General features: G+C 57.8%; 1 protein-coding gene across 1 annotated transcript in view; it reads right to left on the bottom strand.

The window, feature by feature from the left end:
- Positions 1–25024, bottom strand: part of SORCS2 (sortilin related VPS10 domain containing receptor 2) — a 446479-nt gene that overhangs the window by 260401 nt on the left and 161054 nt on the right. Inside the window, exon 2 of the mRNA XM_057501991.1 lies at positions 12700–12767. Coding sequence (XP_057357974.1) covers positions 12700–12767 — 68 coding nt within the window. The remainder of the gene's footprint in view (positions 1–12699; positions 12768–25024) is intronic.

Here is a 25024-nt window from a genome sequence, read left to right as displayed (position 1 = left end):
CAAGAATGTCCCCTAAAGTCTCAGGAAAGGAATTTAGCCCTGTGGACACTGATCTCAGCCCATGGGATCCATAGCAGACTTGTGACCTCCAAAACTGTATGATAATACATTCGTGTTGTTTTAAGCCCGTAAGTTTATGACCCTTTGGTACAGCAGTCTGGCGGGTCCCAACCTCGCACCACCGCCCACTGCCCCCCCCACAGCCTAGATTCCCCTCCCCTGCTTCATCTGCCCTTCTCTGCCTGGCGAAATTCTACTCATCCTTCAGAACCCATTTTACATTAGTCCTCTTACGGAACTCCGTCCCAGCATGCCCTGGGGCAGGACACTTCCCGAGGCTCAGCCACGCCTCACAGCACATCCGATGGCGCCTTGCTGGTTCCCTGTGCTCCCACCAGCCGGCAGGATCCTGGGTGGCAACTGCCGTGTGGGGTTCATTTTGAATTGCTGGCGCCCGGAGCAGTGCCAGACACATCGTAGGCCTTTGGGAAGCAACTGGTAAGTGTCTGGGGCTTGGGGTGGTCAAAGCCAGAGGCCTCCAGCCACTTACGGGGTTGAAGGGCGACGGCCGCCGTCACCCCCCTGCCGCAGTTTCCTTTAGCTAGAGGTTATTCGCACCAGGAAAGGAGGCAGATCTCGTCAAATTTATCTTACTCCCTCTTTCCTAAATGGCTCTCTAATTTCTCCGCTCCCCAGTACATCAATAACAGCCTTGGAGACAAACCCTCCATCTGCTCAAACCCATGTCAAAATTCCGGTGCCTGCCTGCCCGGTAATCCAGCACGCGGGAGAGCTTCACAGCCTGAGAGGTCAGCCTAAGAAAATAATCAGAGACGTGGGAATACACACACACAGGCCCACTCACCACAGCTTTCTTTACATCCTCACGTGAGTGAAAATCGAAAATGACTCAGATGTCTGAATATGAGGATTTGGTTAAATAAATAATGCCTCCTTCAGCTGACGGGATGTTCTACGGCCACTAAAAGTGGTGGTTCTGAAAATATGTAGGAGCGTAGGAAAATGTTTAATACATAATATTAAATTGGGGCTCAAATTTATAAAACATGCATATATTTGCATCTTGAAAAGACGAGAGAGACCACACATCACAGTAGCAGCAGCTGTGACCCAGTGAGGGGGCAGCGTGGGGGCAGCATTTAGAATTCCTTTGTTTCGTAGTTCCCAAAATTTCTGTGATGATCATGTTTTCCAATTTTTTTTGTGCAAGGTATTTTTTTAGGAAGAATGTTCTGGAAAGGAATTTAGCAACATCCTTATTAAAAATATCTTTAAAAGGGTCACAGTGTCCCGTTTTGAGGGAATGTGAGGGGTCACCACTGCAGTCGTGAATGGTGCTTTGAGGTTCTGATTCTGCTCAGTGGACCCCTGGGCCCGTGTCTGCTTCAGAGCTTCTGCCAGGCGCAGAGAACACAGGCAAGCCTGATGCCAAGAAGAACGAGCACCGGGCTATAGGGGAGGGTCTGGGAGGGCCCAGAGCAGGCGCCTGACCCAGCGGGGTGAAGATGGGATGGGGACCCGGAAGGCGTCCCCGGGAGGGGGCATCTGAGCCCAGACGGGTCACGGGACAGGGCAAGCAGGCTGGAGTCCTTGAGGAGGCTGCTGCCGTGGCCCCAGGAGGTGAGGCCACGGGGAGGCCCCCTGCAGGGCTGGGACTCCACGAGAGGATCCAGCTCTGGAAGGGGGTTCTCAGCCAGGTGCAGGTCTGAGGGGCAGATTGTCACCTCAAAATTCTCAGGCTGCCCTCCCTGCTGAGCATCTGTCCTCTACTCCTTGAAAAAGCACCTGAGGTGATCATATGGCTTGGGAGCCGTGCTATGGCCTCAGAATGGACAGGGTCCCCTACGTGGGCTGGGCTGCCATCACCGCAGGAGAAACGAGATCCCCCTGCACACCAGTTGACAGCTCAGTTCAGAGCAAACCCTGCCGGGGCGATGCTGCCTGGGCCACCCTGGGAACCTGTGCACTTACTGTCTGGGCCGGCCTTTTCCCTGAGGGCTCTTCTAGAGCCTGGGAATGGCCCTTCCAGCTGCAGGAACGTGGTGGGAGGAGCAGGACGCAGGAGAGGAAGGGAGAAGATGGCATGGAATGGGCCCCCTAGGAGTGGGTCCCAGGAGGCTGGGCCACGGGCATGACGCAGACAGAGAAGGCTGGGCGTTGCCATCACCCGCCAGGGCCAGCAGCTGCCCTTCTGATGCGGCCTCAAGCTATGAAAGGACTTCTGGTGTCTGCTGCACGTGGGTTTGACAGAGCTGGGTGGGATGGACGCTGGGGATGGGGGGAGTGCACGTGAGAAGCCACTGGGCCAGGCTGACTGAAAGGCCCTGTGTAGGCGGGGCTGCCCTGAGGACAAGGTGCCCGAGGGCTGAATCTTATTCCAGAAAGTCTTCCCTGACTCCGACTTCCCCTTCCCAGCAGGGTGGGGGCCTCTCGTGCCTCCCTGTTCTCTCAGCCCTGTCACAGTGTGGGTCACGTGCCCAGGTCATGGGTGCTTGCTTACCTGTGCCCCAGGCCAACTGTGACCCTTGGGGGTCATTTACCATGGCCTACACAGACCTACGGCCTGGCAGGGGGGACAGAAGGGTGGATGTGTGGATGGACAGGCAGGTGGGTGGGTGGATGGACAGACAGGCGGGTGTGTGGATGGACGGACAGGCGGGTGGGTGGATGGACAGATGGGTGGGTGGACGGACAGGCGGGTAGATGGGTGGGTGGATGGACAGGCGGGTGGGTGGATGGACAGACAGGCAGGTGGGCAGGTAGATGGATGGACGGGTGAGTGGGTGGATGGACAGGCAGGTAGGTGGATGGATGGACAGGCAGGTGGGTGGATGGACAGCAGGTATGTAGATGCACAGACAGGCAGGTGGGCAGGTAGATGGATGGATGGGCGAGAGGGTGGATGGACAGGAGGGTGGGTGGATGGACAGGCGGGTGGGTGGGCGGATGGACGGATGGGCGGGTGGATGGGTGGATAGACAGACAGGCGGGTGGGCGGATGGACGGGCAGGTGGGTGGATGGACAGACAGACAGGTGGGCAGATGGATGGATGGGTGGGTGGGCGGATGGGTGGGGGGTGGATGGGTTGGTGGGTGGAAAGGGGACGGATAGATCAGCGGATGGAGGACAGGTGGACAGGTGGAAGGTGGATGAATGGAAGAGACGGAGGGAGGAAGGGAAGGCAGGAGGAGGGAGGGTCCCTGGGCAGGGAAGACAGTCGCCACCAGTGCCGGGAAGAGCCCCAGGGAGCGTGGCACAGAGGGAGCCGGACCTGAGGAAGGGCAGGATCGGAGTCAAGGTGGAGGAAAGAGGCCTGCAGGCCGGGGAGGCTGAGGGATCTCCTCCACCTTCCCGTGACCTCTCAGCCACCCAGACCCTGTCCCAGAGCACTTCACAGGCACCTCAGAGCCTCGGCGCCTGACCTCATCAAACTGCTGATTTAAGTTGAGTCATTCATTGAACAGACTCAAATCCTGAAAGCTCTGAGGTCAGTGCCTCTCTTGACCCCTCTCTGCACTGAGCCTCGTTTAAATCTGACTCAGGTCTCCATGGCAACGCTGAAGCTGTCCCGGAGAGGCCGGCCCTGGGGGCTGGTGCAAAGCCGCACAGACTCTAAGGTAACGGGCTGAGGGAGGAGCGGACCTCTGACACTAGTAACTGCCAAGCATCTCACACACATGATCTGTTACCCTTTTCCCAGCAGCCCTCACGGTCTGCGCCGTCAGGTTCACCGTACAGGTGAGGCCCGAGAGGTCACAAAACGATCATGTTTCGGAGCCAGGAATTAAATGGAGACGCGTCTGGGGGCACAGACCACGAAGCAGCCTGGCCCACGGGGGAATTCCAGTGCTGGTGAGGAGCCTAAGAGTAAAGTCCACCATAGACTAAGACTTTCTCTCTAGGGTCCCCCTCTTTCTGGGCCACCAAAGAGCAAAGCACATCAGCTCTTTCGTTTTCCCATCTGAATGCTGGCTCCAGGCATTCAGCACCATCTGCCCACAAGGACTCCCCCAGCACAAGAGCTCCTGCTCCCCTGCCGTTCGGGCCCTGAGAGACATGCCGTGGTGCCCTGGGCTGCCCGTTGCCTTGTGGAGTGCCCTGCACACGGCTTGGCTCTGTCCATCTCGCCCTCGGGACAGCCGAGCCCTCCATGTCCCCACCCTGGGCTGTCACCCCCCTCCACTGAGAGAGACCTGGAGGCTTTAGTGAAGGCCCCCAGGACCCTGCATGACTATGGCTCGACTGCTCAAATTCCCAACACCTAACCCTAAAATTCTATATATTAAAAAATGGGAATGGAGGGAGACACAGGGACTAGAACGAAATCTGATTTTTAGTAGGATGGCAAAACTGCACAGTAACATTATAGGCAGACAGAAGGGATCTGGAAATCTCCGATGCCAGCTCTACTGGTGCACAAAATCTATAAAACTGCGGATCCCAAAGTTTACTCCATGGAAAACCAATCCCAGGAAACACTCAGCAGAACAATAATAATATTTAAATACTAAAATTTATAAATGAAACAAAATCTAAAACGAAACAACATTTATATAAAATAAAATAAAAACTAAGATAATGGAATCAGATGAGACAGAGAAAAGCGCATTAGTGTGTAAGCAACTCCAGGAAGTCCAACTACAAAAATACTTGGTTTTCTCCAACCTAAGTATATTCACCAAACCCATATGCCCACAAACATGTCTTTTCTGGAAACGCCTACGGCCACCGGTGATGCTTTCGAGAGACATTCAGCAAACGTTCGCTGCGCTCTCCTCTCCTCCCCTCCCTTGTCGGCGTTGGGTTGGACCGCGGGACTTGCTTGGGCGCACGGGACTCTAGCAAACGCGGTGTGAGCGGAAGCCTTTAGCTGTGCTTGTGTGGCTGCGCTTGGCTCTTGAGCTGCTGTGCTGTGCGTGAGGGGAAAGCATCGGGGTGACCTCTGCCGGGTCAGCCTGCGCCCCAGAACAAGCACAGAGGGGGCAGGGCAGGCCCACTCCCACCAACCTGCAGCCTGACGGGGAGCCACCCAGCCACAGGCGGTCCGAGGCAGCCGAACCACTCAGCCCAGGCATGTGAGAACAAGGGCTTGGGGGTGCCACCGAGTTTGGGGTGACTGGTTACACGGCATTACTGTCACAATAGCTGAATAATACATTGTCCAACAGAAATAATCTTATAAGAATCACACGTTGAGACATCAAAAAAATAGCACAGGAAAACACTCTTAGGAAGAAATATTCTCAGACGGGGCTGGGAAAGAATGAAGGGCACATGGTGAGGAGCTTGAGGCACACTGGGACGCCCTGCGTTTTAGGAGTGCGGCTCCTGCAGAGGCCTGAGCTATTCACAGCGGGGAGGCAGGGTTTGGGATGAAGTTCAGCCGCCCAACAGACAAAGATGGGAGCAAGACTCGAACAGGCAAACCCCGGAGGAGGGGCCCGGATAGTCAGTAACAAACAGGATGTTCGATCCCACGAGGAATCACGAAAAAATGCAAAAGAAAACAACCTTGAGCGGCTCTCTCATGTCCGCTCGAACGCAGACACGTCAAGTCTGATGATCCCAGAGACGTGGGGGAGGTACCACCACACAGGCGGCTTGGCGGTAAGGGGAGAGGAGAAGCTAGAGGCACAGTGCGGTGCTCCCTGCAGCCCTGACGGGAATGACAAGACCCGGGGCGATAAAAGCCCCCGGGCTCCCGCAGCAGGGAGCATAAATCAGCCAGCTTACGTGTGCTACATGGGTCAATTACCAAAACCAAGTTGGGGGCATAAATCGAATTTCAAAAGGCAGCATGATGCCATTTATATCCATTTTTAAACCTCACTAAACAGTAAGACACACTGATCGTGGATGGACACAACCATGGGTACTTGACACATACAGCATCGTTGGGGTTGACGCACACCGACCCCAGGACAGCGGCTACTTCTGGTGGGGATGGCGGGGCAGGGGGCGGGCGTAGGAGGGGAGTCAGGGCTTGGTCAGCATCTGTAACCCTATTTCTTTAAGAGATGAGATCCCAGACAGAAAACAAATGACCACCTATTATAGCCGGGGAACCGTACCGGGCTAACTGGGCTCTGCCCTAAATGTCAGCAGTTTAACACATATTATTCCTGCTCTTACCCATTGGCTGAACTGATCATGTGGCCCCCAAATAACTACTAGGGATACCAGGGAAGGAAGGAAATGCTGGGATTATTGGGTGAGCACTCAACTGTCCCTGACACATGGGCACCTAGGTTCCTGTGACATCACACCCCATGCCCCCTGTATATGTTGGAGATTTCATGATTAAAGTGAGGAGGAAGAAAGAGAGCTCCCCCTCCCCACCCCCCAACAAATGGACGGGATCCCACCTAGTCACTGTGAGGGGACACCTCAGACCCCACCCCCACCCCCGTCTTCCCAAGGTTGCCCCTGCTGAAGGTCGGGCCAAGGTCACGCGTGGGCTGGCATGGCTTTCACACCGTCTTGATTCACACGTGGTGCAAGCACAGTGTGAACCAGGCGAGGGGACTGAGGCGGCCATTCTGTATCTGATTTGCCCAACGGCCACACTCAGCGTGAGGCCACTGACCACCAGGAGGTGCCTCAGAGCAGGGGGAGGCCAGGCATGGGGAAGTGGGCCGAGGCCAGGCTTCTCCCCGGCTCAGAGTGCCCCCAGACCCCCCTTGCTCTGTTGGAACCCGCCGGACTCCTGGCTCCCCCGCCAACTCTTGGATGGCCATAGATATAAAGGGTCTTCTAGGTCACAGCAGTTTCCCAGGAACCACGCGGCCGTCCACCCATCAATCACCCATCATGTGTCTATCTGCCCATCTGTACAACCCCACCCATCATCCATCCAGTGCCCAGTACCAGCTCTTGGGCCAGACCATGCTATGGGCATCCACTGAGCACCAAGGTGGACCCCATAGGTCTCCATCCTCTATCAGCCTATGCTCTGGTGATGGGGGAGACAAATAATGCATAAGGACTCCCACACTCAAGCAGAGATGTGATAAAGAATGCCCGGGGGCCCCTTTACACGGAGTGGGGGGGCCTCTTTGAGGAAGAGATTTATGCTGAGACCAGAATGCCCACAGGGGGCCAGTACCTGAGGGTCAGTGCAGAGTGCTGGCCCAGCCCTCTGCATGGACCATGCTGCACAAGGCCAAGTCCCACCCACAGACTGGTGTGGCTGGAACCCGAGGACTGAGGCGAGGATGAGGGCAGCTGGGATGGGGGTGCAGGTAGGAGCAGGGGTGCAGGGTCCTTGCAGGGCATATGCTTGGAGGTTATCCAAGTGCCCTGGGAAGCCACTGAAGGTTGGGACGCCTCAGTCCTAACCAGCCAAATCCTTGGCTACTCAAAGTGTGGTTCCTGGGCCGGCAGTATGAGCCGCATGCGGGGGCCTGTTAGAATGCAGACCAGGAGATTGGAGTGTCCGTGCAGTTCTCCGTCCACCCTCCCTGAGGCTGTGCTCACCCAGGGGACCTCTGGGGAAGGCCCAGGCTGTGTGCATCTTCCAAGCCAGGGCTCGAGCAGCAGCAGTTTTTAAGAGCTTTCCAAGTGACTCTCACGTACCTCCTGCCAAGGGCCCGCTGTCAACACTCACGATCTTGCTCAGCCCTCCGTGGCTTGTGTTTCCCTTTCAAGAGCATCTGAGGCAGCCAAGCCTCCTTGGCCACCGGGGGTCCTGCTGTGGGCCTCCCAGGATGCCGCCCAGGTTGCACGGCAGCACCAGCTGGGGGCTCTGGAAGCGATGCCTTGCAGTGACTCACACAGGCCGGTGCAGACGTCTGCAAGGGGACGCACGCGGCAGGCATGGCTCAGCCTCCCAGGGGGCCCCAGAATCCCCGGACCCTGCCACTCGAAGCGTGCTCAGTGCACCAGAGCATCAGCGCTGCCTGGGACTGTTCGAACGCAGAGCCCCAGGCGCTGCCCCAGACCCGGGAATCAGAATCAGAATTCCAACAATGCCCCACGTGATTCCCGCACACCTGCAAGTAGGCGAAGCTCTTCTTTGGGATACGGATTTACAACTGGAGACGACATCTCCCTCCAGGGGGCAAACGCTGGCTCTTGAGGGCTGTGAGTCTCACTCTTTTCCTGTATAAAGCACGTGCCACAGACACACGTACACAGAAGCACAGTCATGGGCAGAGAAGGAGCCAGGGAGACGGTATCTCACAAGGCTCCTTGCAGGGGGCCGAGCGAGGACAGAGACGCTGTTGAGAAATCCGCTCCTGGAGGGGAGGCTCGGGCCGGGCCAGCCAGAGGGGTGGAGCTTCCACTCTGTTTCAGGGGGACCTGTTCATCCCGGTTTGCCAAGAAGTGGTCCCAGTTTTCAAACTGAAAGCCCGGCATCCTGGAAACCCCCCAGGTCCTGTCTGCCACCCCACCTGTGTCCGTGGAGCTGCAGTGCCCGGCGGTGAGCCCGAACCGTGGGAAGATCCTAACGCCCTTCTCCTGTGGGGCTGTGGGAGCACCGTTCATTCTGTTCTTCGTGTCCATATTGCAGACACAGCTCTGTCGGAACCCGTTACTGCCCTTCCACCGAGTAGACACAAAGTGCATATGAACTCCTTCGATGCACCGTGAGCACCACGCTCTTCTCTACTTGCCACTGCAGCTTGCAGCTCTGCCCACCTAGTCCCCCTCAACCTGGGTTTGGATGGGGACGCACAGGTGCCCCCCGCCTTGGGAAGCTACCAAGGACCAGTGAGCAGGACAAGATTGTGGGCACAAGTGCATCTTAAGTCCCCGGGAACTTGGGGCGGGGGGCAGCGAGGGCAGCAGGGGGTGAGCTGGGGAGCTGCTGGGTCCCAAGAAGAACAAGAGGTAGAAGGGAGCCCTGCTGAGGGCATGGAGAGCTGGGGATGGGGACAGGAGCTGGCCAGGGAATCAGATCAGGCGGGCATCACAGGAATGCAGTGATGAGCTGAGCAGTGAGCTCAACAGTGGAGCCGAACAGACCTGTCCACGCCCTGACCCCCAAGGCTGTGTGTGTGACCGGGTTTGGAAGAGCAGTCTTTGTAGATGGAATTGAGTAGAGATCTCAGATGAGACCACCCCAGATTACCCAGGGCCCTAAATCCAGTGGCAAGCATCCTCATGAGAGACACAGAGGAAGGCCACAGGAAGACAAGGCAGAGGCTGGAACGCCCAGCCTCCAGGGCTGGAGGAGGCCGGAGGGACCCTGCCCCGCTGTCCCCAGAGGGAGCGCGCCATGCCCACACCTTGATTTCGGACTCCTGGCCTCTGGGACCGTGAGAGCTCACATTCCTATGGCTTTAAGCGCCCTCTTTTCAGTCATTCGTCCCAGCAGCCCCAGGATTCTCCTGCAGACTGGACATGTGGGCAGGGCTGGTGGCTGGTCACAGTGAGGATGCGCCTCTTCTCACCTCACCTCCAGAAGGGGACGTGCAGGTGCAGGACCAGCTCTGGGCATTCCAGTCCTGATGCCAACCAGACTTTCCCAGCAGAAGGGCTCCCTCCTTCCCCACAGGCTTGTGCCCTGATCGAAGGGGCCTGGAGGCTGAGCAGAGAATGCTGCCCCAACCCAGAGGTGGGCACAGACCATGGCATCATCCAAGCAGCCAGGGGGAGACAGTGCTGGCACGTGGCCGTGAGGTACAGCATTCAGCTGGACTTCGGAGAGCCATTCCAGAAGGTAAATACCATACGTTTCATTAAAAATGTATTTATTACGAGCACACAGGAGAACCCTTAGGAGGCTCAGCACATGTTCAATAGGTGTGCCTCTAAGAGCCCCGCAGAATACTGCTCTCCAGGCCTGGGCACTGCCAACCCCCATCCACATGTGCCTTCAACGGCCAGCGAAGGGTGGAGCGGCATCCTGACCAAAGGACAGCGGCAACCTCGCCACTTCCAATGATATGCAAATCCCCCATATAGAGTGGGTAATGCCCGCCAGAGAAAATGTGCCTAGGAATTAAACACAGAAACTGCCCTCGATAGGCATCTAAGGGGTGCAGAGTAAAACAGTGCTGCCATTCGACTGGGCTTCAGGCTAGCAAGCTGTAGGGAAGCTGTAAGACCCGTCGGGTGGCTGCAGGGGACTGCCCCAGGAGGCGGCTTGCATTCCTCCTGAAAATCCTTGGCGCTGTGGCACGCCAGCCATCAAACTGCTCACACGCTCTGGCTCAGTGGTGTGACTCCCTAAGATTCATCCCAGGGAACAAAATGGAAAGGAAAACTACATGCCTAAATTTTTTATGGCAGCAGCATGGCTAAGTATTAGACTGAATCAACTCAAGGGCTGGTACGTGGCCACAAAAAAAGTGATGCCATGTGGTGCAACACAGAAAACCTGGACACAGACATGCGTGAATGGAGGAAGATGCAAAACTTTAGTCCATGTCTAACTGTATAAATATGTCATCATAAAGAAGATAATATAAACAAAGAAAGTAATTGTGCCGAACGACGGGGATGTGGGCGAACTTTCTTGAAATGACTAATGGTTTGCATGTATTTTTAATAAAGGAGAGGAAATGTCTGTGTATGGAGATGGTGATGAGAAAGGGACATGGAAAATTAAAGCCTACTGATTTGCTCCGGAGAAAAACTAAATTTAGACTGCGCACTGTTCCAGAGACAGCTCGTGTGCTACCTCATCCAGGCCTCCCAGTCTCCTGCTCAGGGATAGCTTAGCCCCACTGGACAGAGACGGAGACAGAGGCCTCCAGGAGGAGACACCCCTGGGAGCAGCTCTGGGACAGGTGGTCTGGCCTCTCGGCTTCTCAGCCTGCTCCTCAAAACCTGAGTCTGGAGCCCATAAACATAAAGGAGTCCTGGTCCTCCGGGCGGGGGTCCGGCCAAAGGAATGCCACCCCTGGCTCCTCAGAGACATGCAGCAAGTTGTAACTACACCCGGAAACTCCATCTGTACAAGCCCAGGTGACACTGGGAGGGATCGTTGGCTGTTCGAGCAACATTGAAGAGACCCCCGTTTCCTCTGCTGTCTCCACCACAGTGGGATGCTTCAGGAGCAGAGGACACCAGCGTCCATGCAGACCAGGCGCTGGTGAAGGAAGAGCTCTGGCCCCATGGTACTGGACTGACACGCAGGAGTCGGGGCAAATGAGGGAAGTAAGGAATTCTGCATAAGGACAGACAGCAGAGTCAAGTGCCTCTTTCCATCCTGTAGCCAAGGGGACCCATCGTTGGACCATCCACCTAGCAAGGATCCTCCATGGACCGGCGCATCCCGAAGAGCCTCACCCCAAAACCAGTCCTGGAACACAAGCCCTACGGAGACCCTCCAAGGAGATTTCACTGGGACTCAATGCCCACTGGGGCGACTGGGCCCCAAGCACCCTCAACCCAGTGAACTGCCTTTTCCAACGTGGGAGTGGCATTTTTGAAAGCACTGTGCCTGCCTCTCCCTGGTGGGCACATTGCTTCCAGGCACAAGATGGAAATCTCCCGACACATAAGGCGCTAGGCAGGAGGCAAGGCAGGAAAGCATCTGTTCATCCTCTTTGTGGGAACGTAATCCACCTCTGACTCCTTTCCCTGAGGCTGGCAGCAGAACCTCAGGAGTGGGCTGGGGAGCCGGGGGTGGGGGGCACATCCGGGCTGAGAGGACTGGCTCGGGGAGGCGTTTTGTTGGAGGGGGTAGGAAAACTCTAGGCAGAACACCAGCCTCGGCCAGAGCGTGGTGGGTGACCCGGCCTGCTGGGCCCCAAGCACACCCTTCCTTCGCAGCAAAGAGGGGACATCGCTTGAGGTGCAGACCCCCACCTTCCCAGAGATTCCGGAATCCCTCCCCAAGAACCGACAGAGCAGTCAGTCAGCAGAGCCCCTGCATGGAAGGCAGAGCCAACAGCCAGAAACCAACTCAACGGGGCCGTACACAAATTGGGGGGCCTAGCCAGCAGGTTTAGGTGTTTTCCATGGATTTCAAATAGAAAAAGCAATTATTACTTGAGAAATACATTGTGGAAACCAAAATGGTTCAGCACCCAGAGAACGCGGGAGTGGCGAGTGGGGCACGGAGGAGACAGAGTCCTTGCCTCAGGAAAGCTTGGGAACCGCAGCCCAGAACACCCAGGCCCTTGCTTCCACCTTCCTGGGTGAGCAGATGTGAATGCTTAAGATGATAATAACCAAAATTATTTCTCAAAACCTCCTTCTCTTCCACTTCATTTAAAACATCAAAAGGGCTGCCTGCTGTTCTTGGACTGAATGCACATTTCCCACATAAAGAGACACCCCCGCCATTTATTTACCAAGCTCCTCGGCTGTACCAGAAAGAAAGGAAAAAACCCAAACAATGAGGCTGATGGGCACATTCGGTGGGCTCGGGAGCTGCGCCTGAAGTTCGGAGCATGGGGAAGGGAAATTGTGCACTGACCTGAATTCACAATGCAAGCCCTCTTCCCCCGGGGAGCAAACAAGCAGGGGAAAAAAAGCCAGACAGAAAAGAATAGAGAGCCAGCGAACTTTCTAAGCGGCCGTCCGTCCTCAGTGCTGTCTGTGCCCACTGATGAAATCCTTAATTCACTTCCAACTTCTCCTGCACGCATTTCCTGGCCGAAGGACAGTCCCGGGCCGCCAGTGCACAGAGGCTGCTCCAGTCGGGCGTCTGCAGCTCAGCCCTCATCCCAGGAGCCGCCAGAGGTGCATGAGGAGAAAGGCCCACCCTCGGGCTGACTTACCGCCACAGAGAACTTTCCAGAACCTTCCCCATGTCTGCATGGTAATACTTCGTCAGGATCAAGATCACCTGCAGCAGCAACAGAAAGACAAAAGCAGAAATCAGTGGGTTTCAAGGTTCTCGGAGAGCGACAGAACGATACCCCGCCTGCCGGGCATTTAGGGGTCTCTCAAATACCACTGCTGGGGCCCTTCTCAATCCACACCCCAGGGGTGCTCCGGCCTCCTTGCACCAGAGCTGCAAGCACCAGCACCAGGGCTGGGTGGACATAATTCAAACTCAGCCCTGGACAGTCTCAACCTGGGGTCAGAGGGACAGCTAGGCGGTGGTCCCAGGGTGAGCACAGACCACTCGGCACGGCTTTGTCTGCACTAGAGCCCCGGGGAGCCGCGTGAACCCCAGCCAGAAACATGCGCGGGGCCTCACCCCAGGCGAGAGCAGGCCCTGCAAGGACGGGCCGCTACGCTCCTCGGAGCAGCGTGGATAGCAGGGCCGACGACTCTGGGCAGGGAGGTGGGTGGGAACAGCCGGATGGGCTGGAGGGGCCCCTAAACCATCGGCGGCACACACAGCTTTGCTGTGGTCAAACTGCACCCCACGTCCCTCAACCCAGACTCTCGTTTCAGTGGGCTGTACTCAACACAGCCGTTTTTATGTCGTGTCCATCCAGAGAAGTCAACTGTTCATAAAAATGAAAGTCGATGCGATTAAGAGCACCTAGAAGTGGTTCTTCTAAACTCGGGTGTGAACACCACCAGCCCAAGGGAGCGAGGACCCGCCTGCCCCAGGAGCAGGCGCTTCGCCCGGTGCTTCCCCGGCCGCCGCATCTTCACGCACATCGCCTTTCATCTCACTGACCGCCGGTCCCCTGGCTGCTCCTGACGCTCCCGTTGCCATGGGAATCCAGGGGGTAAACGGGGAGCACCCCCTGGTTCCCGTGGGAGCGTCAGCCGGTTAATTCGGGGTCACCACACTGGCCGCCCCCATGTCTGGCTCTGTCATCCCGGCAGGACTCCCTCTGCTCTCGGTCCTCGGGGCGTTGCTGCTAGAAACGCAGCCTGGCTCGTGTCTCTTCCCCGGGGATTAAAGCAGGAATGAGGACGGGGTGTCCGCTGAGACAGGGCAGTGTGCATTTTAGAAGCAGCAACGATCAAAAAAAAAAAAAATCGAGGCCTCAACAGCGGAGGCACAATGGCTCCCGCCCTGCTGGGAGCAAAGTGACTTTTCCCACGAGGCTCTTGGGCGGCCCCGTCGGGCGGGACCCTCTGGAGACAGAGGATGGCGGGCAGGGCGGTGGCCTGGACACGCAGGAGACAAGGGTGCCTTCACCCTGTGCACTCATAGTTCACAGCCTCGCTGTTCCCAGAGGGTCCCAGGAGCCAGAGCATGACGGCATCAGGGCCTCAAAGGCTGCCCGACCCGCAGCCCCGTCCGGGGAGGACCCTCAGCCCCGTCCAGGGAGGACCTGCAGCCCCGTCCAAGGAGGATCTGCAGCCCCGTCCAAGGACGACCCACAGCCCCGTCCGGGGAGGACCTACAGCCCCGTCCAAGGAGGATCCGCAGCCCTGTCTGGGGAGGATCCACAGCCCCGTCCAAGGACGACCCACAGCCCCGTCCAAGGAGGATCCGCAGCCCCGTCTGGGGAGGACCCTCAGCCCCGTCCGGGGAGGACCCTCAGCCCCGTCTGGGGAGGATCCACTGCCCCGTCCAGGGAGGACCCGCAGCCCCGTCTGGGGAGGATCCACAGCCCCATCCAAGGAGGACCCGCAGCCCCATCTGGGGAGGATCCACAGCCCCGTCCAGGGAGGACCCTCAGCCCCGTCCAAGGAGGATCCGCAGCCCCGTCTGGGGAGGACCCTCAGCCCCGTCCGGGGAGGACCCTCAGCCCCGTCTGGGGAGGATCCACTGCCCCGTCCAAGGAGGACCCGCAGCCCCGTCTGGGGGGGAACCACAGCCCTGTCCAGGGAGGACCCGCAGCCCCGTTTGGGGAGGACCCTCAGCCCCATCCGGGGAAGACCCTCAGCCCCATCCAGGGAGGGCCCGCAGCCCCGTCCAAGGAGGATCCTCAGCCCCGTCCAAGGAGGATCCGCAGCCCCGTTTGGGGAGGACCCTCAACCCCGTCCAAGGAGGATCTGCAGCCCCGTCTGGGGGGAACCACAGCCCCGTCCGGGGAGGACCCTCAGTCCAACGCCCTCTGCGGCGCCTGGTCCCGGGCTCTGTTCACAGGCCCCAAGGGGCGGGTGCTCATCCCACATGCTGCTGGCCCACCTCCGGGCAGTGCCTGCTGCCACCAGCTCTGCTGCTGCGAACAACTGCCAGGCGGGGCGGCCTCCCTCCCAGGCCCCACCGGGAAAGATCCACGCCTCACGCCCGCCCCCAACCTCACTCTCAGCTCCGGCCGTCCGGCCTTGTCCCAAGCCCTTCCTCACCTTGAGACCCCCTTCCCTGTCCCCACCCCTGGTTCCTTGGGCAAGTTCTACTCAACATCCAGATCTCACTCCATTGACACCACCTCCAGGAAGTCTCCCAGCCCCTCCCCTGGGTTCAGTCTCCCTCCCTACTCCCCCTCCCCTGTGCTCTCCAGTCCCAGCTCTGCAGGCACCACTGCTGAGTGAGGGTTTGGGCTCCTAAGGCCCCAGGGTCATCCTGACCCAAGGCTGAGACAAGAGCTGCTCGTGGGGACTCACCCTGCGGGAGCTCCCGCCAATACCCTGACGCTGTGATTGGCAGTGGGAAGGCCCCCTCTCCTTCAGGTCAGCACCTTCAAGCCCGTGCGCCTGTTTCCTGATCGACAGTGAGGCAATGACACCAAGCCTCCCCTGGGGGTGAGGACAAAGGGGTGAGCAGCAGCCTGGTGGTGGGTGGCATTCGCTGACGCCAGCCAGCCTCCGCCGGGCTGCACACCCATTCCACGTACACCCTCCACAGCCTGTGGAACCCAGGGCAGCCCGGGCTGTCATCCCTACTGAACAGGTGAGGAAGGACAGCAGAGAGCTTAAACCCTGTGCCAAGATCGCACATCCAGGAAGTGGTGAGCTGGGCAAAGAGTGACCCCAAGCAATGTGGCTTCGGATCACGGCTCTTAACTTCCAGGCCAAGTTTGTGCTCAGAGGAAACTTCTCTTACAAGCTCTTCAAAGAACTAAAGACGGTGACATGCCTTTCTGGGGTCCTCAGCTACCAGCTTTGGGAAGGATGCATCCCGGGAGCTCTACTCGCAGGGGCTGGTGTGTTCCCACAGCTCTGGGTGCTTTGATCTGGGTGCGAGGAAAATCTGGAATGTGGGTTGGGGCTTCTGTGGCCCACTGTTGCCAAGGGTCTCCTCCCACCAGGAGGCAGCCTGAGCCCACGGCCCACAGGAGACCATCTGGTGACCGGAAACACCCAGGAGGAGGCAAGTATCGAGAGCCCCCGTCAGTACACCGTGGTCCACGTCGCCCTGCGTCCCATCTCCTCCCCGCCCCCAGGCCTTTGGGTGGGCAGGCTCATAGTGGGGGTGCCAGGCGCCTACTCTGTGCCCACCCAGAATGTTATGATGCCAGCTCAGCCTCATACAGCATGATGGGCAGAGGCCTCTACTATTGCTCCCATTTTACAGATGAGGAAGTGGAGGCATGGAGCTGATTCTCCTGATGCTGACATGGCAGAACAGGGCCTCTTACAGCCAATCCATGGCTCTGCTGGTTCACTTTCATCCCTACCCGACTTCCTGAGGATGTCTGCCTGCCAAGCACCGGATATGCAGCAGCTGCCGGCTCCCCTAAACGTACATCACCAAGGTCAAAAATCAGAGCTGATAATTTTAGGGTCCTCAGGCGTCCTGTCGAATGCTAAATATCTTAACAATCCACACTGCATGTTTCCAAAAAGCTATTTTGATGGACTAGTCAGCCAAGACTTTCTCCAAACTCACCCTAAATAGCATCCACCCACGAGGTCAGCTGTCCCCGTCTGCCTGCAGCTGGACCTACAAGAGCATCACCACCGACAAGACATTCCTGGAGCCCCTAACGGCGCCCCGAGCCTCGTCCCCTCGGCCGGCATCCAGCAGCTCTGTTTCAGCACCAACTGCCCCCACCCCACACTCAACAAGCTGAGGAGCTCACCCATGGCCCCGGGGTCACACAGCTTGTACCTGGTGGGCCTTGGGTGTGGGATCAGGTATAGCCACTCAGGAATCAAGGGTTCAGAACAGAAAAGGGGGTCCAGAAACAAGGCAGAGAATAAGGTATTTCATGATGAATTCATGTATTCATTCAACAGTCTAATCTCTCAACATGATGGGCATGAGGACACGTGGAGAAGAGGGTGGCCAGGGCCCTGGCACCCACGGGCACCTACTGTCCCCAGGGCCTGTCGCTGACAACACTCCCTGTGCACACACATCAGGATGCTCAGAAGGGCACTGCCCAGATGTGGGTGTGCCTCGCTGTCCGTAAACACACGCTCACCTATAGGAAGGGTAGGAGGCCATCCACACTAGAGGCCCTTCCCCTGCAGCGTCACAGAGAGACCGTGGGATACACCCCCACACACAGGACACCTTTCCGTCCCTCCTGGGTGAGACCTTGTGGGCCTGACCCAGCCTCCGCATCTTACATCCTATTCCAAAAACAGTGAGATTCTCAGGGAGGCCGTGGGGCTCCCCCGGGGCCCCAGCAGGGGTGCCTCCTGGTGTGGAAGGCCGGGGCCCATTCCCTCTGCCCCTGATGGTTATGCCCCACTGCTTGGTCAAACTCTCTTCCGGTGAATCTGTTTCCTCAGTTTCCTCATTTAAAAATGTGAATGTAAGTCCCTGCTGCAGCCAGCCTCACGGCACCACAAGGTAGCTGCCCCTGGGGATGGGCCACTGGAGGGCTTCAGCCCCACGCAGTGTTCCCCCAGGGCAAGGGGCTGCTCATGCGAAATGCTGCAGGGGACCGTTCTGATTTCATTGACTGGAAGAAAATCTCCCAGATATTCACTGTGCACTGGGGACTGGGCCAGTCTTGCTTTTGAGGGCATCAGCAAGCCGGCCTTGCACCTGTGCCCAGGAGCCGTGCCCCGGGAGCCCAGCTGAGGTAACCAGGCCCACGCATCCACCCTGCAGTCTGGACGGGGCTCCTTGGCAAGGGCTGGTCTGGGCACAAGAGTCACAGGCTGGACGAGGAGGCTGACCTAGAACTGATGGGAAGAGAAGGCCAGGGGCGTCCGGACAATGTCCCTCCCAGGTGAGTCCATGCTGGGGCCCCTCCTAGAGGAGCAGCGGCTGGCCTGCTGTCTGGCCACAGTGTGAGGCCAATAGGCAGCCTGCCGCCCGGAGCCTCAGGGGCCTCCCGTTACCACATCACCTGACCCCTGAGCCCCAGTGTCCTGTCCGTCCTAGCGGACAATGCAGGACTGGGCAAATCTCACACCCAAGAATAGGAGCTGTCTTTGGGGGCCATGTTTGGGGACAAAACCACCTACCAGACAAGCCCTGCTGGGCCTGGCATCTCTCCTCCTGTTCTTGGAAGAATGCGGGTCCAGGGGAGGTGAAGGCTGAGCCAGGACAGAGGGGAAGAGCCTCTGGCAGAACACGCAGGAGCCCAACTTGCTCACAAAGGACCCCACTTCCAGGAACCCCGGGCACACTGCCCCTGGGGTGTAAATGACACCCCCAATTGGGGCCAATGCACAGCGACTAGCAGAACCACCAGCCCACCTGCCCCCTGGCCTGGCAATTCCACCCCTGGGGAGCTATCCCACAGACGCCATGCATATGAAAGGCCGGATGTCCAGGCGCCGTCCTGGCTGTTGGCCAAAGCCGGGGAAGTACCCGCACACCCACCCACGGGCCTGGACAGATCGCCTGCACACAGCCGCCCACAGCAGCCTGGCCCGGCCGCACAGACAGGGGCCTGCACGGTGGGCAGTGTGAAGAGGCCCCGGGACAGCGTGCTCCGCGAGAGCAGCCCATAGGGAGACAGCACTGCACCGCGTTTCTGTTAAAAATGGGACAGGTAAAAAACACTGAATTTTTTAAATGGTTAAAATGGTGAATTTTATGTTATGCTGATTTTATCTCAATTAAAACATGAGGGAGGAAAAAGGATCCACACTCACTCTCGCTGAAGATGCAGGATGACACGCCGGAAGGCGACACACCGGAAGGCACACAAGCTTCACAGCCTAGTCACCTCTTGGGGGCGGGAAAGGGGGCCAAGGAGGTCTCACCGGACACCCTGCACTGTTTGTAACACTTTGAGCCACTGGCTGTTCACCTGGCCCACCTTCAGACATCAGGCATGTGTGCACGCGTCTGTGTGTGCTGACACCCTCAAATGGGGGCACTCAACAAACGTCCGGGTCTCTTCTCCCTTAGTGAGGCCACTTGAGAGATCCAGGCCTAGTGGATTCAGGGGCCCTGGGCTTTGAAGGGAGGCATGAGGTGGGAACCGAAGCAGGCCACTCACCCAGAGGTGGCACTCGTGTGGGGAAGGGCGTGGGGCCCGCAGAAACACGGGCTGTGTCCCCAGCTGGCCGCTAAGGCGTGGGAGCCAGAATGCACACCCCCTGTTGTCCAGTTCTCCTGACAGCCCTGACCTCGGCACCGGCTCCGCATTCTCACTTCTTCCTGGGTGCAAAGCCAAGATGCAGAGCAGGGCGACAGAAACCTGCAGATGAACTGGAGAGGCAGTGGGGCCTGGACCATCCAGGCCAGCCTGAGGCCAAGCCCGGGGTTCTTTCTAGAACAGCCCCCTGCAGAGCAATCTGCTGACCCCTGCTGGCCCACAAAGCTGGCCCTCACCTCCAACCAGCCGACTGGGCAGCCCACCCCCATGGCCCCAGGAGGGCAGATGGGCTCAGCCCTGGGCATCTTCGCCAGAGATGCATCCTCTTCGAAGAAATCGATTCCGTTGTAATGAAGTTGATTCTGCTTCTGTTTACCAGGGAGAGGAATCCTGTTTCTTTCTGCCAAACACAGCCAAGGGGCAGGCCAGGGGAATCCGGTTAGGCTCTGAAAGCCACCCAGCCAGTGCCGGTGCTCCAAAGACCAGGCCTCAGCCCATCCCAGGGCGGAGCAGACACCCAGGGCCGCCAGCTCAGGCCACCGGCTCGCCTCATTCGCTCCTGCCACAGGCCCCAGAGCCTTCCGCCCTCCCCCTACTCCATGAAGATCCTTGATTCCCCGAGCTGGGGGGAACCCTGGAAGCCTCCCTGGAGGATCTCACTCCCAAGGAGACAAGAGACTACTTGGAACAGCTGTGGTCAGCACCAGCCGTTTCCCTCCACAGAGCAGAGCTGGGCCGCCTCCTGACGCAGTGCCCGGGCCCCGGCCACAGGCCCCTCTGCAGAGCCCGGAGGGCTCCATGGGGGACACTGTGGTGGCGGCGCCCAGATGGCAGCGTCTGAGTCCTGCCGTGTAGGAGCTGTGCACTCCCAGGCTTCCCCTCTCAGAGCCTGTTTCCTCGCTGCTACCAGGACAGTGAGGCAGCTTCCGGAGCTGCAGCAAAGACCGAAGGAGCCCGGCATGTCCTAGTGTGCGGCCACTCGGGGTCAGCCCCAGGGTGAGGTCGGGCTTGGGGCCGGAGCTGAAGTCGGGGTTAGGACTAAGCAGAGAGCTCGGGTTAGGGTTAGGGTTACGGTCAAGGTTAGGGCTAGCACGGGTCAAAGGTTTAGGTTCAGGGTCACAGGAAGTTCCGTTTTGGGGTACTGGCATGTGGTCTCCCTGTGAAACATGAGTGCTAATGTTATCTGTGACAAACATTTGTGCAACAGTCTAGGAGATCCTTTTGTATATCCTGTAATACTCTGTGAGAAGTCATTTATAATGTATGTTGAAACCTACCTATTCATCACCATAGAAATATCAGCCCACTCCACACCTGTCTGTCTTCCTTCCCTGGCTGAGACCCCTGCAGTTCTCTTCCCTCCCAGTTCCTTCTTATTGGGCCTGCAGAGCTGCCACCTCCTCCAGGAAGCCCTCCTGGGTGTCTCCAAACTAGATTGCTGCCATTTGATTACACCCACTTTGCCTACAGTAGACCTACAGCAGAGCATTTCGCCTCTGGAACTGGGCCCCATCCTCTGGGGCCCACTTCTAGGGGAAGGCCATGGCCTCGGAGCCCAGCTGGCCCGCGGGTGCACCCTCACTTCTGGGTGGAGTCCTTCCTTGCTCTGGTGTCCCCTCCTCATCTGCAGCACTGGAGAGGATAATGGCCACATGTCCTTGAGGGGCTGGGATGATGATGTGTGACACGTGTGGAGGGCCTGGCACACTGCCTGACACCAGGGAGCACTTGACAAATGACTGTCCCTTCCGGCCTCAGCAGCTAGTGTGAGAGACCAGCTGAGGCTGCCGGCACCCTGGGTGACGCTACACCACACTCTGAGTCACCCAGAGAGCATTGCTTTCTTCCCACCAAGCCCTGACCTCAGCCGGCCATTCTGGCTTGGCTGCCAGGGGTCCAGCAGCGGCCCAGCTGCAGGAACAGAGGTGGGGGCCACCCCACAAGTTAGACCTGGTGCCATTTCACTGGAGGTGACTGTGCCATCTCCCTGCCTCCCCCACTTTGAAAGGGCAGGTGGGGGAGGCTGCAGGAGCAGGCACGGCCTGGGAGCATCTGAGGGGGGAAGACCCCACTGCCCTCAGAAGGCGCAGAAGGCCCCTGATGGCAGGAGCTTTGGCCGAGACCACCAGGCGATCCCAGGTCAGCACGTTGGTGGCTTGGGCAGTGGAGGGGAGGGTTCCTGACAAGGGTCCGTGTGGGGGGCCACTGGTACCTCCCCCTTGTAGGAGGAGTGTCGTCAAATGCACTTAAGGATGTTGGCCAAACAAGGCAGGAAGGGCTGTTTGATCTGAGCACCAGCATTTTCCCAAAAACCACATTCTCCTCAAAAGGGGTTTGCTTTGTCCCAGCTCTGACAGCACGCCGCGGCCACTGGAGGACGCTGGGTGAAGGCACTCTCTGCACTGCCTGTAAGGTCTTGTGCAAGCCTCCCACCTGTCTCCCCCACTCCCACCCCACTGTACCCCGGGGATGCCCCATAAACAGGCTGGGAGCTGCCTCTGTCTCAAGGGACCAGCCCTGGCCAGCAGCCAGCACACTCACTGCTCTGCCCTGGGGCTGGAGTAGTCCGCAGGTGCAGCCCCCCAGCCCACCTGAGCTCGCTGCGAGGTGGTCATTAGGCCCTGCAGCCAGCTCAGAGCAGGACATTCTACAGTTCCAGGCACAGGCCACCACACGGCCGTTTTCCACCTCTCCCCCCAGAGCCCTCATCCAACAAAAAAGTACATAAAGAATGATTTATCCATGATGCCCCAGAAACACTGCACACCCTGCCCAACTCCAGGGGTGCCTGGGGCAGGGCTGGGGCTCCGTCCTGCTTCTGCAGCAGCGCTTGGCAGGGTCTGAGGAGCTAATGGATGGAAGAATGAACACGTGCATGAATGCGTGGACAGGACACCCGTCAGGTGTGGCGGCAGGCGACACCCCTCAAACAGGCCCCCACACCTGCAGAGCCTCACCTTTAATCTGCCCCCAACCCTTGGCCGTCAGCTTGCTGCCATAGCATCCCTGGCCCCCTCCCCTTCCCAGGCACATCCCTACTCCTCCCAGGGACCCACCACAGGCACGGCTGCCTGGGAAGACTTCCAGAACCCTCTGCCCACTTCCAGTCAGGGTTGGTGCCTGCTCTGGGTCCCCGCAGACCCTGAATGTAGCCTGTGGAGTGCATGACTCCTGACGTCCACCTGGAACCTGTGAATGTGACCTTATTTGGGAGAAGGGCCTTTGAGGGTGTAATTAAAGACCTCAAGATGTGAGTTGGCCCTAACTCCAATGACAAGTGTCCTTATAAGGAAAAGGAGAGATGTCACACAGGCAGGAGGCCATTTGGAGACAGAGGCAGAGATCGGGGTGATGCTTCTAGAAGTCAAGGAATGCTGGGGAGGCCAGCAATGCCCCCGGGGCTGGGAGAGGGGCTGGGCAGCTTCTCCCTCACAGCCACAGCTCCGGGAGGAACCGGCCCTGCCGACCCCTGGTCTGGACTCCTGGCCTCCAGAGCTGGGAGGGCCAGGGTCTGGTGATGAAATCAGCGGCAGTGGGGCCTTGGTAGCACTGTGGTGGTCAGCGGCACCCTGTCCACCCCTCTCGGAGACTGCAGTCTCCTGGAAGGTGGGGCACAGGTGTCTGCTGTGTCTCCAGGCCCCACACGGGGGGCTCGGGAGGGCTGGGGGCCTACACGCTGTCTGCGGAAGGCGTGTCCCCCGGGCCTGCCTCTGCCACTTCCCCCCGGGTGGTTCCAACTCCACCCCCAGCAGCGCCTCAGAGCTCACCCCTGGGCCTCCCAGTCAGAACCATTCTCCTCCACTCTGATTCTGCAGGAAAGACCACCTGTATTTGTTCCTGTTACAGGTTGAATCACATCCCCCAAAAGATGCTGAAGTCCTACCCCCGGTACCTGTGGATGTGACCTGGTTTGGAAATAGAGAGATGAACGTGCAGCCATTAGGGTGGCCTGACCCAGTATGTCCTCACAGAAAGGGGCTCTCTGGACACAGAGACACTCACAGAGGGACAACGGCCTGAAGACACAGGGAGAAGGTGGTCATCTACAAGCCAAGGAGTGCCTGAAGCTGCCGGAAGTGGACAGAGGCCTGGGACAGGGTCCCCCTCCTGGCCCTCCAGAGGAACCGACCCGCTGCTGGTTCTGTGCTTCTGGCCTCCTGAACCATGAGATGGTACATTTCTGTTGTTCAACCACTCAGTTTGTGGTAGTTTGTAGTGGTGGCCCTGGGACATGGATACAGACATGCACCCATTTTCCAGATGTGGACACCGAGGCTCAGCTTGCTAGGGACTGGCAGGGCTGGGGCCTCCTCAAGGGCTCCTGGCTCCACAGCTGGGTGCCCTTCCCACTGCCCGAGACCCAGTCACCCAGAGCCAGCCCTGCTCAGGAGGACTGGGGCCCCTCGAAAGCAGGAAGTGCTCGGCCTGCCTTGGTTGTGCGGGGACAGAAAGAGGTGAGGGGGGCCGAGCTCTCCGTCGATCAAAAGCCTTCCACGGGCGCAAAGCCCAGTGTTTAAGGAAAGCGAGTTGAGAAGTAAGCTTCAAAAGGGCCCCTATAAATCAAAATCAGTCAGCAGAAAATAAATGTGGAACATCACAGATCTGTGTAAAATGACACTTTACGTCAGCTGTTTCGCAGATAATGTACATTTTAATAGGTGGGTCTTGGTGGATTCTTCCACCCCAGCTGTCCTTTGAAAATATTATTTACTCTCCATTTCTCATAAGCAGATTGAATTTTAATCTCGCCCATCACTCCATTTTATAGTCACTGCAAGTAAAATGATTAATGAAATTAAGAGCTTTTTTATTCTTTTGGCAACATGAGAACAAAGTGACGTTCTTGTGTTTCTATCTGGAAGAGTTGGCATTTTTCAAGATCTATTTATGGCAATAGAAGGTAATTGGATAAGCTGTTCTGTGTGGCTGCCATGAAAAGTGCCCAGGGTATCTCCTGGAGGTGGGTGGAAACTGCTGATCCTGTTTTTAAACAGAAATCCCTCCCCAGGCTCTGACGTCCTTCCTCTCCGCCCCCCGAGTCCCCAGCCAGAAAGCCATATGTTCATTACTCCCAAGAATTTCTCTTCGGAAATGATGCTGCCACATCAGAACAGAGACGCCTGGAACAAAGGAAGCAGGTGAACGGAGAGGGAGTCTTGTCTGCATCCCACTGGGAAGGCCCAGATTTGGCTGCAGCAGTCCCTGGACAACGTCCCTTGGCCTTAAGGAGCCAGACAAGTCAGTCACCCCCAAAGGCCTGTCTCTCAGGAAAGTAGGGTCCTGGTGGGCCAGACACCAGCTTGTGCAGAAGCCACTCAGCCCCACCTGAGCTCCAGGAAGACTAATTTATCTTCTCAGGAAAGCCGGCAGGAAGTCCTGTCCCTGTCTCTGGAATCCGCTCCTCTTAGCCACCCCAGGGTACAAGGTGACTTCAGGTGGCCTGAAGCATTTGGGTCTTTGTGGTCCTTTCCTCTACAAAAAATACTAACAACTAAGTTTTATGGCTGCATTGGTACAAAAAAGAATGTATTCATAGTATATATTAAAACATTTCCTTGACCTAACATTTTATTTCTCTTCTTCTGATTTTGAAGGAAATGAAATATTTCTGTGGGTCTCTAAATGTCCTATGGGCCTGGCATGGAGCTCTGTGACTGCAGGAGACGCGAGCCCCCACAGGCGAGCCCCTCCTTCCCCCCGGCCCCTGGCAGCACCCCGCACCCTGCACCCGGGCCCCCTTGCAGGCTGACGCTGGCCCTGCCCTCCCCCGGGACAGTGACTTACATTTCCTCCA

This window comes from Manis pentadactyla, chromosome 5, assembly GCF_030020395.1.
Source record: "Manis pentadactyla isolate mManPen7 chromosome 5, mManPen7.hap1, whole genome shotgun sequence".
NCBI classification, from domain to species: Eukaryota; Metazoa; Chordata; class Mammalia; order Pholidota; family Manidae; genus Manis; species Manis pentadactyla.
The sequence above is the reverse complement of the archived record's forward strand: the minus strand, read 5'-3'. Positions and strand labels throughout refer to the sequence as shown.